At 35.6% G+C, this 13136-nt stretch overlaps 1 protein-coding gene across 2 annotated transcripts in view; it reads right to left on the bottom strand.

Moving 5' to 3' along the window:
• Positions 1-13136, bottom strand: part of LOC108345618 (two pore calcium channel protein 1B) — a 37767-nt gene continuing 24631 nt past the window's right edge. For both annotated transcript variants that reach the window (XM_017584245.2, XM_017584246.2), the window contains 9 exons: positions 11748-11814; positions 6704-6872; positions 6499-6563; positions 6109-6199; positions 4291-4377; positions 3386-3463; positions 2105-2142; positions 1211-1319; positions 1-445 (listed from right to left, as the gene is read on the bottom strand). In XM_017584245.2, the coding sequence (XP_017439734.1) occupies positions 1226-1319; positions 2105-2142; positions 3386-3463; positions 4291-4377; positions 6109-6199; positions 6499-6563; positions 6704-6872; positions 11748-11814 (689 nt within the window). In that variant the 3' untranslated portion in view covers positions 1-445; positions 1211-1225. The remainder of the gene's footprint in view (positions 446-1210; positions 1320-2104; positions 2143-3385; positions 3464-4290; positions 4378-6108; positions 6200-6498; positions 6564-6703; positions 6873-11747; positions 11815-13136) is intronic.

The following is a 13136-nucleotide window of genomic DNA, read 5'->3' as shown; positions in this document are numbered from 1 at the left end:
TTGAAATAAACAAGCACTTACTTTCTCACTCTAAAAAGGTCAAATCTAATCCAAGCACACGCTGTACTATTTTCTTGAACGGTTAAATACAAATTTGCAATCCTACTAAACCTGTATAAATATTACAAATACAAAAATCAAAGGCAGGTAGATTAAATTAAAAAAGAAAAGGTTGCCATATAAGACAGATATCTAGCCCGTTGGAACATAGCATCTGGCTACATTATGATTTAGTCCTATTCACACACTTCAGCACATGCTCATTAACAAATTGTTCAAGTACCTTTTCCACCAATCAGGGAAAATCAAGTTCTACCTTACCTACAAATTACTGCACGTTTGCAATTCTTTCTATCTTCTTCCGTGCTTTCTGGTTCTATCGTAGAGTACAGCAATGATATAAAACACATCAAAGATCAGAATGAGGTGCGCTTCTTTGTATATTCTGTATCAATAAATATCACATGAGTCCAAAGATCAAATTCACCTGAATATTTTAGTACCAAAAGTAAAAATTATAGATTACAGATTCACATTTATGTAAGCTACTGTAGTTATCAACAATTGAATTGATATTGGGAGTATCAACAAAATCATAGGATTCTCCGCATAAAATGAGCAACTATTTGGACGTATAACTTGAGATTGGTTTTGATGTTATAACAACATTTTCCGTGACTATGGTAGATGTTGTATATGAAGGACTAATTACTATATTTAATCAATAACCAAGGCGTGTTGTGCGTCTTGCAATCTTAAACACAGATGTTTTTTCAATCTTTGTTCTTTCCTTTATTTTACTCTATTGTTTTACCCCAACCGTGAAGGACACCGTCAACATCTAAATCCGTAAACATGATCACACTCACAAATAGCACACGTGGCAGCTTTCTTGCTTCACCTAAAATCATACGTTTTGTAAACTCCATGCATGTTGCAGTATATACTTCAGCAGTTCAGCTTGGAAAACATTTTAAAAGTTTGTTTTAATAAAAAAGAGAAACCAAGAGAGGATAATTTAGTATTACGGAGAGGCAAAATACAATATAAAATTGCATAGAAGAACCAGAAAACATAAAGGAATGCTCCAAAAAGAACAAAAATACGTACACTCAATTGGAGGATAATCTACTAGAGGCTAATAATGAACTATTCCAAGCAAATGAAATACTGAAATCTCAAAGTATTTTGTGAAGTTTAATTGTTTTACCAGTGAAAGATTTTATCAAGTTGCTGTATTGGAAGGCTGATTTTGGCACAACTCGGCACTCAACATATGATGAAGAAGAGTATCAACCCTCTGGCTTCGTGTTTTAGTGCTGCAGCAATAATGTTAAGAGTATAAGATCACCATCAATATACCTTCAAATAACATCTGCTTCTAAGTTCAATTAGTCTTTTACAAGGTATTAGATCGTGATTAAGTGGTAAGAAATTCAATCATTATCGTTTCATTCCTCAAAATTAACTAAATTTAAGCATAAGGTATAATGAGCCTGTGTATATATACATTTCAAGCCAAAGGGATTTTGTTTCAGGAAGCATGTTTTGAATATGAAACTATTCTCATGCCTTCATCTTACAACTTAGAGCGTTTAGGATGAGTTGGTTCAATACACGTAAAGATCTAATTTCGAGGTCTAGGATTCCCACATTGGAAGTATGGAATTCTAGTGGGGTATAAGGCCCTGAGCTCTCAAACTACAAAAGGTAGCTTTTGTTTTGTAGTTATTCCAAGGTTTTTATCAATTGGTATCAAAATCTTCCATCACGTCTCAGAGCTAAAAACAAGAGGCACAAATGATGACATCGGATTAGCAGGGTTCACTCAGGGCTAGTCAAAGGTCAAGCGCACTGCTAGCCTGCCTCGGCATCAGGGAAGTGCAGTCTGGTGGGAAGTTAGGATCCAATTACAACGTATGGGACATAGAGTCGCATGGAATTATGGGATTCTAGTGTGGGGCTTTATAAGACCTTGGATTCTCCAACTACAATAACTAGCTTTTGTGGTGTCGTTCTCCCAGAATTCTTATTAATATAAAAGAGCATCTTATTTTGTGCTTTTGTGCTTTGAATCCACAAAAAAATTGAAAGCTATACATACCCAATAGACCGTTTTCGATATTTATCTCCTTCAACATCCTGTATATAGATGAAAAATATACAACAATCAATAACTGATGAAAAACACCAATTAGTAATTCGATAAAATATAATACTAAACACAGAAATCACATACAATACAGCAGTATACTTGCTGTCTTAAAGACAAAAGTCTCCCGCAAATAGTGCCTCACCCACAAACAGCAAATAACAACATACTTTTATTATTAAGATACAATCCTAGTGAATAACAGCCATCGGTTATTTTCTCCCAATAACTACCATCATTTAGTTTCTAAGAGAATACAGAATCACCAATACAAAATGAGTTATTTCCTGTCATACTCAAAATAATAATTATATCAATCAATCAGTGGATCGTTACTAAACTTTGGTTCTCAAATCCCATCAGAAAGAGAACAAAATCATGTAGAAATCGAAAGCCACTTTTACATTCAATAAGATACTTTACAAAGTTATCTATGGAGCTGTGAAAGTTTGTAATGCGGACGTTTACTTCAGAATCAAGTAATAAGCAACTCCCAAAGTGAGGGTAAATAAAAACTGGAAAAAGATGGATAAATACCCAACATAGTTTCAACATCCATCTAACTCTCCAATTTTATTATTTTTTAAGTGACTAAAAACACTAAGAAACAAAAACCTGAAAAAATAATAAATATAAAAACTTAAAGTGAGTATTGCTGGGGTGCTTTGATAAAATGAGGGGTCTATGTATTATCATCACTCATAAAAATGTGTTAGGTTCATATCAAGTTTCAATGATATCCATTACGCACTTAAATTAGTAAAACATCTACTACACAGATGCATTGATAATATTAGGATAATGATTGTGGCATACAGTAGGGCGTGTGGATAATTACGGCTATTAAAAAAAAAAAGTTGCAGGGAGACTTTGTTTTCATGTGGCAAACAGAGGAGTCTGTGATCGAGTGAGTACCATTACTTATTAGCATTGGAATTATTTGTGATCAGAAATAACAATGCCAAATAAGTTTGTTTGCCATTTTCCAGAAGCAGTAACTAATAAGTAGTAGCCAACCACTGATTTAAAATAACAGAATGGCAAAAGTTGCATTATTTGTTTGCAATCATTGCATTTGATATGAATCACTCTACAAAATTTGGTGCAGCTGTTTACAATTTATCGTTTAACTGAAATACTTATCATTTATTAGTCAACACTTAAACACAACTGCTTAAAAGACTTAGCCATTTATAATTCCTTATTGGTAAGAGTTCACTGTTAAATACAAACCTTGTCCGTTCCTTCAGAACTTTCCGAAGACTCAAGATCCATTTCAGCAAAGAATGCCTCCAAGACAAAAGCAATAACCTGAAATGCAGGGAAGGAAAAATCATTTCCAACTTATTAAGCATAAATAATGTGTTAATATGCTACAATTTAGGCAATGGTATTTCCTTTGATTAATCATAAAAATATTAACATTTTTTAGTTTGCTTAGACTCTATGATGGATACGATACACATGTCATATACACTTATTTTAAAAATAAGATGTGACAAATACATATTTAAAAATCAATAAAATCTTCAAACATGATAAATATATAATTTCAATCCTGAGATCCAAATTAAATCACAATTCTTAGATATTGCCAAAATAAAAATTATAAATCTTCGTTACTATAAAAATATTTGAGCTTCATAACTTTGGATACTTCATAAAAACGTAAGTATCCTAGAGTATCGTCACATATATATTGGAGACGGATATGGATACATTACACTAATTGAAGTATAACCACATAAGAGTTAAGACCTAACTCAATTCTAAAGGTAAACTCTTGTGATGAGGAGTGCCTAGATCAATACCAAGAAAGTCATGGTTGATTTTTGAAATGATGAGATGGCCTAACATAAGATCTATGATATGTCATCCTCAGCCTAACTCAATTCTAAAGACTATCTCATGCAATAAGGGTTGTCTAAAGCCTCATTGGTCAAATTTATAGTTAATCTGTGATCTCAACAAAAAATGAGTCCTTGTTAATGCTTTCTGTTAAATAAACTATTGTAAAGAATTTCAATTGTGCATGTCCATACGAGAAACATTGTAACTTCTCAATGTTCTCATTCCTGGATATAATTCGTAATCCATAAAACTGACAAGGTATCAGATAAGGACAGAGTAAACCATACCAAGTTCAAAAGCAGCAAAACAGTAATTAAGTAGAAGCTAATGAAGTACAAATAAGTCCACGCAGTCCCAGTTAGTTCCGTGTAACTCTGAAATAGAAAACCAAAGAACCTATCCGTTAAGAAAATATGGAAATTATAATTTCAGAATACCAAAGATGAAGATATCACACAATAATTGATTAACAAAACCAACAGATATGACATAACTCATGCAGGAAGTAATCTGTGCATATTTTGGATTATTGTTCATTACAATAAGTGTTCTACAAACAACCAAGAATTGAAACGAATTATGCACAAAATGCTTGCTACTTATAATATAATTCAATTAATCTTTACTTGATCATTAGGTCTTCAACAAAGATGGGATATGGCCGTTGACTGAAGTCTACAAAGGGACCTACCCTCTAACAAAAGGACAAGTCTGGAATTCCTAGACAACGCCTTTTATTGCCATGTTAGCATGAAAGATAAATGAATCCATAAATTTGTAAAACACCACAACTTCAAAAAATATATACAACGGGAGGGAACTGACAGCATTTACCCCGATACCCGATTATAGTCCCTAGGGATGGAAAATGGATAAATAATTTTAATTCAGGTTATAACATTATAGATTGAAATAATCCATTTATCCATTTTGAAATATTAAAAATTCAATTGAAAAATTGAATCTACCATGACCTATTTGATATAAATCTATACATTTAGAATTTTTTCAAGGATGATAACCAGTGGATCCCCAAAAATAATACTACCTTTGGTTCTATATATAAGAAACAAATACCTAATTCATCATCACTAGAAAAAAGTAGTTAAATTGGTTGGTTTTATTAATAATTTCTTAAATTTAAATTTTATTTCAAAAATGCACGTAGAATTAAATGGCTCAAGGGATGGTCATATTTAATGACAATTCAATTAATTATTTATCAATCGATAGGAATGCCATTACATTAATGAAAAATAAACGCAGCCACTTTAATGATTAATGAGTTGATATCTCATTGATATAATTTCACAATAATGTAAGGGCATAAAATGAAATTAACAATTAATGCATTTGAAATTAATCATGTCTTTTTAAATTTATTTTGTAAAATAATTGAAACAATGTTTTAAAATATATTTTTTGGAAATTTTACAAATAAATCAAGATTTAAATATGAAAAAATTAGATTGAGTTCGTTTCATCCATTAAGTATTGATCAAATCATCCATTAGAATTTTGAATTAATAAACAAATCATTAACTATTGGTAAAGTTGAATAGATAGATGGATTCAATCTAATTTTTTATGGTAATCAATGAATTATATGCATTTACCTATGGATGGATTGATTTGTGAGAGTCACCCTTAATACTATGTACAGAGTGGTCTAAGATATGTCGTAAACTGGAATATATAAATGTATGTGTGTGTTCACAAGTACTATAGTTAGCATATCAAGTTTCTCTCATATAGCCAGCTTACATTGGATAATGTTAGTAGGATATTAAGTTTACTGATAGAAGCTGTTAGAACATTATGGAGATTTTTCTGAAATTATTTCTATAGGGCTAGAGGTCTATATATATAAATAAAGGGTGATGTATTATTTCAAATTTAATCAAGTCGTAAAGACTTTGTTCTTGTATTTTTAGTAAAATACTACTGGACCAGAAATTTAATCAAGGCAAATCGTTATAAAACAAATAAATATATGTCACTTGCCAATGTTGGCTAGCCTGCAATAACTATTAGTCTAATTACATAATCAAGAACCAACAGATCACAGTGTAAGTCAAAAAGCATATACGTGACAGCATACATACCGTCATCACTTCATCCCAGGTTGCCGTGACAAGAAAATTGAAAAGTGTCACTATTCCATTAGGGTAATCATTGAAATTGAAAACCAAATAGCTATTTTCTGTCAAGAATGACACTCCAAGAACATTCATTTAACCTAGCAGTTATTCCATTTGTTTACAGCAAGCGATTATTCCATTTAAGAAGCAACATAAATACTAGTGTTAAATTCAGCCCTGGATGTTGACCAAATGCAACCATTCCCCCCAAAGGAAAAATGTCATATTTAGTGAGCACAATGAAGTTACACGGGCTTAAAATTTGTGTGGGTGCGAAGAAAGATATTATTATTACCAGATCCGATCAACCATTAAAAGCTACAGGAAACAATTTTATAGATGATAAAAGGATACTCATTTTCAGCAAGAGCTGTTGATTCCAATTCCGGGTTTCCAGCATTAACAATTCCACCAAAAATCTGCAGAAACAAAGATAGAACAGGAGTAATTTTATTAGAAAAAAAATGAATTACATTAGTACAGAAAAGCAAAATAAATCCTCAATTTAACATGTAAATATATGTAGAAAATTATCAATCACTACTAGCATTTTACTCACCTGAACACCAAGCGAACAATAAATGCATAAGACACAAAATATGATCCCTAGGTATGGCATCAAACTTGGTATGAGAGTCAAGAAAGTTGCTACAAAGGCTCGGTATCTCTTGACATGCATTAGGAGTCTTATTAATCTCAACATTCTTGCTAGAAGAAGGTAACGAATCCTGTAAAGGAACGGGCAAAGCAATGGGTAATAGCATCTTCAAATAAACGCTACAAAACCAATGGACAAATATTATTGGCACAACTTCCCATCTTCAAATGAATATACTATTTTTTAGACATGGTAGTAACGAAAATGGTTGTTGTATCAAACTTCATTTTTCTTTAATTCTATTTTTAACCAAGAATGCTACATCCCTTTTTGATTAAAATGAAATTAGATCTACCACACCATAATACGTACATTAACGTTGGCACCTATTACATATTAACCATAGATAACCTTTCGTTCTTTTAGATAAGCACAAATAATAATAATCCAGTGAGAAATCGAAAGTAAAATTGGATAACTAAATAGAACCTAAAAGTACTGCATCTTTCCCAAGGGAAAATAATTAATAATGACAGGGTTTAAGTTTTAGGGAGAGAGTTTCTGTGACTATGATAATGAAGGTAACGTAAACACCAACATAATTAGAATTGAGAATAGATTATGCAGCTTAACTCAAACCCACAAGTTTACTGCTCAACTTATATAAGGGCTACTTTGTCTAAATAAATGAGCAGCAGATGTGGAATCCTAATAAGACTCCACACTGGAGATTTTGAATGTGAAGTTTGAAAAAAATAAATCTCTGGATGGCCCAGCATTAGGAATAGGATATATTGGGAAAGTACCACTTATAATTCCAGGGCATTATTATTGCAAATGTTGGTTGCTGTTAGGAAAACAGTAAATCCAATTGCCACTTTTTCATTAATCGATTGCACTAACTGGCATGTAGTCATCCAGTGTTACGTATCTAATAGATTGTTATCAGTGGTTTCTGCAGTGGCTGGTGGCTTGGTTCAGGTGGGATGGCTTCAATGGAGTAGGGGTGCACAATGAAGGTAAGTCAAAGGACGAAATAAGACCTGGAAAATGAATCCCTGACATGCTCACCGGAGAGGTTGGGCACCAAGAATTACTAAGAAATGAAGGCTGACGCAGAAAAAGCTGAAGAGACCCCCAAATTAGAAGATCTCTATACCAAGTTCAAAGGAAAAATCTAGAATCTTATTTTTGGATAGTCTGTTGTAATTTTTTCAATAATCACGTTACTATTATAGAATATTCAATGGCTTTGGTAATGAATACGGTCAGACAAGCGCACTGCCACCTTTAATGGCATTTCCCTTCCCAATCACGTTTTTCACATCTACAAGACTCAAACCTAAAACCTTGTTTAAGGGATCAAGTTCAATACCTTCTTGCAAACCAACTAAGCCTTATAATTAATTTCCCACAATACAGCCAATCTGTTGGAATAAATCTATATATCTTAAGTATATCTCCAAATAAGAAAATATAGTTGCAAATCAAATAAGTATGATTAAATGGAAAACCATAAATTCATAATAGCTCAAAATACAACCATGATAAAAAAAAAATAGAAATTTTTCAAAAAGATAATTCTCCGAGATTAAATGTTTAAACATAATGTTCACACTATTTGGCCAGTGGATATTAGATAATGCACAAAATTCAGCTTTATAAGTTTTGTATGGTTTTAAACAACTAACAGAGGTTTAAAGCATCAACTTAGTAAACGCAAAGCTCCATGTATAATATCTCTCCAACATTTGTCAATAACTCTAATATTATTTGAATATCATAGATGTTAGGGATGGAGAGTTTACGAGTGAAGGAATAAAACATTAAATGCCCAACTGCCTTAACTGCCTTAGCAGTTAGGAAGAGCGGGGTTATTGGTTGTATAAATAGCAAATAATCAATTGTAGTGGGGGTCGATTGTTTGATTGTAGTTTAACAGGGTTTGTCATCCTGAGGAGGGAGGTTAGGCTCTCTAGAGGGAGGTTATGCTCCCAAACTCAATCCTTGTAAAGAGATTCGTTTACGGTGAATAATAGCAAAACTCATTCTTTCATTTCTGTTTCTATCTTTTGAGTGTTTTCTTGTTAGGTTCCAAACCCAGGAACCCAACAATTGGTCCGACCTGCCGTATATCCTTAGGAGAGGGGTCAAGAACGGATCAAGAAGTGGTCAAGAAAGGGGGAAGCATGGAAGGAAGAGACAATTCTTGGGAAAGGAGGATCAGCGAACAGAAAAGGGAGCTAGCAGAATGGAGAAGAAATATGCAAGAAATGCGGCAGGAAACCAGAGAACTCTTGCGAGTTCTTGGAGGAAGGGTGTGGAACCAGGAAAAGGGATTAGAAGGCAGTCCAGGTTTTGTAGATGAAGATCAACATACTGTTAACGAGAATCAGAGAAGGAGAAGGGAGTGCTCGGGGGAGGAACGAGAGCGAAGTCAAAGGAGGGAAAAATTAAACGCACTAGAAGGAAGAATGGAGGAACGAATGGCGGCAATGGAGCCGTCAATGGATGGACGAAAGGCGGAGATGGAGTCGTCAAGGGAGGAAATGAAGGTGAAAACGGCGGCAGTTCGACAAGACTCGGCAGCCACACGCCAGGATCTTCAAGAAGTGAGGCGATTATCGGGGGTACGACACCGCATTCAAGGGGAACTGTCTGACGACAGTCAGGCGCCTGTGAACGCCAATAGGAGTACAAGACACAAGGACGAAATTGGGGGTGGAGAAGGTGAGCGGTTCAATTGGAGAAAGAGGGTGGAGCTGCCCGTGTTTGAAGGATTAGGTACATTGAACTGGATCAATTGGGCGGAGCGATTCTTCGAATTTCAAGGAGTAGCGGAAGAGGAGAAGGTACGATTAGCGTATGTGAGCATGGAGGGGAGCGCTGGCTACTGGTTCAAAGCTTGGAAGGAGAAAGCCAAAAATCGTTCATGGGATGGTTTGAAGGAAGCCTTGGTGATAAGGTTTGGAACCATTGTTGAGCGGTTGACAGCATTGAGACAGACGGGGACGGTGGACGAGTATGTACAATACTTCAAGATATTTGCGGGTCGAACGAAGAGGGTACCGGACGAGCAGCTGTTGGGATATTTTCTTGTGGGATTGAAAGAGGACATCCGGAATCAAGTCCGACAGCATGAACCGCAGGAATGGATGGTGGCGATGCGGATAGCAAGGGATGTTGAGGAGTTCCAGAGAGTTGCCGAACGGTCTGAGGACAAGTACTATAGCCCATACCGATCGGGAGTGGCCGAGCAGTCTAAGGCCATAGAATACCAATTGTTTGGGGGACGAACTGCGGTGAGGTGACACGGTTCGAGGCCAATTGCTATAAACCAAGCAGATCCAAAGTTGCCGAGCGGTCTGAGGACAAGTACTACAGCCCATGCCGATCGGGAGTGGCCGAGCGATCCGAGGCCATAGAAGACAAGTCGTCTTGGAGACGAACGAACGATGAGGTGACACGGTCCGAGGCCGATCGCTATAACCCAGGCCGATCGAGAGTTACCGAACGGTCGGAGGCCCAGCGCTATACCCCAGGTCGATCGAGAGTGGCCGAGCGGTCGGTCGGATCTGAACAAGAGAAGATTGCTGGACCCAACGGGAGAGGCTTGACGAAGCCGAACGGGTTAGCACTACAAGCTGCGAACCCGAGAGGACTGAAGGAACCGAACGGTCTGGAAACGAACGGGAAAGAACTGCCGAATCCGAACGTGAAAGGACAGGAGGAACCGAACGATCTTACATTTACAGTCAAAGGCCGAACGGTTTTACACTCAAAACGATCTCCTAGTCATTGGCCGAACGGTCTTACAATTACATTCAAAGGCCGAACGATCTTACAGTCTAAACAATCTCTCAGTAATTGGCCGAACGGGCTTACAATTAGAATGAAGGCTAAGGAAGGAAAGGTGGATGGAAGAATCAATGGTCGGGAGAGAAGGATAGATTTTGTGAAGAGGTGGACCAGCGAACAAAAGAAGGGCCTTGCCGTTCGTGAGGCACCTGCAGAGGGGAGAGAACTTTTTGAAGCTTTGAAAGACATTGAAGACCATTTCTTCAGGGATTATAATTCTGGAAAAGAGGTGACCAGAATGTTGGAAGCTAATAAAATCCAAGAAGAATGGAAGTCATTGGAGGAGGAATTGCCACCACCCAAACCTCCAGACCTGAGTTGGAGGGCAGTTGCCAGAGGGTTCCATTCATATGAGTACACGATGATGAAGAGGAGCCATGAGATCAAGCCTCCCGTTTCCAACCTTGAGGACAAGGTTGTTCGGCAGCGGGGTGTAATGTTAGGGATTGAGAGTTTACGAGTGAAGGAATAAAACATTAAATGCCCAACTGCCTTAACTGCCTTAGCAGTTAGGAAGAGCGGGGTTATTGGTTGTATAAATAGCAAATAATCAATTGTAGTGGGGGGTCGATTGTTTGATTGTAGTTTAACAGGGTTTGTCATCCTGAGGAGGGAGGTTAGGCTCTCTAGAGGGAGGTTATGCTCCCAAACTCAGTCCTTGTAAAGAGATTCGTTTACGGTGAATAATAGCAAAACTCATTCTTTCATTTCTGTTTCTATCTTTTGAGTGTTTTCTTGTTAGGTTCCAAACCCAGGAACCCAACAATAGATGAGAATACAATACACCATTACTATGGCTGAAGGACTGCTCGGCGAAATAAATCCTAAAAAGTGCAACATTAAGCATTATGTTTCATACAGTAATTTTGGAATTATGAACCAAAAACAGAAATCTAAAACATTTGAATATTCATAGTCAAAGTGATAGCGTGAGATAGGATGACAAACAGCAGGATGGTGATGTGAGAGTTTTAGAGTGGCAGAAAGGGAATGAGATATGCAGACTTAAGAATAGCAGTGAGAGTGCAAAATAAGATAACTGAGCAATTCTCATTAGAAGCAGTGTTGCCTTATATAGGCTTGTACAAAAGTATAACAAAAACAACTAACATAACAGAGTTTTTGGATTATACACAATAGTTCATACCATTCTCCATTTGCGATAAAAGGAAGAGCATCATCAGGTACAGCAAAAGTTACAGTTTCTCCAATGACTGCAAAATTTAGAATTATCAGTCAGTACAGCATAGCAAGTGATTAAAAACTAGAGTTTCCAATAAAAATACAAATCCAAGACCTAAAATTAATGCAACATATTATGAACAAGAATAGCAGATTCTAGACACCTAACATTACACAACATCAAATCAAACCTTTTCTCACTAGGTGAGGTCGGCTACATAGATCAAATGACATCATAATATTCTGTAGTAAATCATCTCTATTAAAAAACTATTGACCTTAAATTCCTTCTGCGTGGTTTTGGCCTATTTCTCTTTCCTCTCTCTTATCTAGGGTTTCCAATTTCTCTCCACATACTCAAACCATCTAAGGCAAACTTTATTCTATACTAGGTGCTACACCAACCGACTCTTATGCCTTCATTCCTAATATTTTGTTTATTTTGTCTGTTGACTCAACAAAGATTCTCATTTTTTATTCGCCAGTTGACTTTTTACTGCCCAACACTCAATATCATCCAGTACCAGAGGTTTTAAAATTCACCAAAATGAAATTCAGAGGTCTTGTACAATACTTTTCCTTAAGCTTGTACAATACTTTTCTGTCAAATATAATACTCAAACTACTGTATGTAATTTAGCCCAACTAAATCCTACTGTTTACAGTTTCCTCTATTTCCATACATCCCAGACTACCACTACTATTTGTCAGAATCCCATGATTTATGCTGCAGTTAATATTTTCCTGTACAGTTTTAATTACATAATTAGGAGATTTAATTGCATTTCATATTTAAGAGGATAATTAGGAGGATTAATAGACTGACAGTATATTTTATAATTATTGTATAGGATCATTGATCTTGAATTGTCGGGATAGATTAATTCAATCATAAATTAGGATTTTCAGTTCTAATGTCTTTGCATTCTGTGTAAGAGCAATTGGTCCTCTATGAACAATATTAGAAACAGTTTTTTCTGACACTATTTCATGGTACGGATTTTAAAAAACTGGACTATGTTACTACACATTTCCTTTTTCACTAGCACATAAAACCAAGTAAACATCCCTTATAGTTATTGAAATGAAAGCAACCATATGAGCGACTATAATTACAATAATGCTAAGGATGCTAGAAACCTTTAAGTTCTTTAGGTTCTAAAACACCATTATCTCACCGCTAATCACAATAAGGAAAACCAAGTCCTTACGATCAATTACTTTTTCATATATTTAAGTGGTGTAGAAAACAAACTAGTCAATAAAGTACACAGTTCTTTGCTATAAAAACATGCAAAATAATTATACGAAAGGAAAAGGGAAAAATACAAGTAAAATGGCGCTATTTAGAAAG

This window comes from Vigna angularis, chromosome 8 (assembly GCF_016808095.1).
Source record: "Vigna angularis cultivar LongXiaoDou No.4 chromosome 8, ASM1680809v1, whole genome shotgun sequence".
In the NCBI taxonomy this organism is placed as follows: Eukaryota; Viridiplantae; Streptophyta; class Magnoliopsida; order Fabales; family Fabaceae; genus Vigna; species Vigna angularis.
This window is presented reverse-complemented; position numbering and strand designations above follow the sequence as displayed.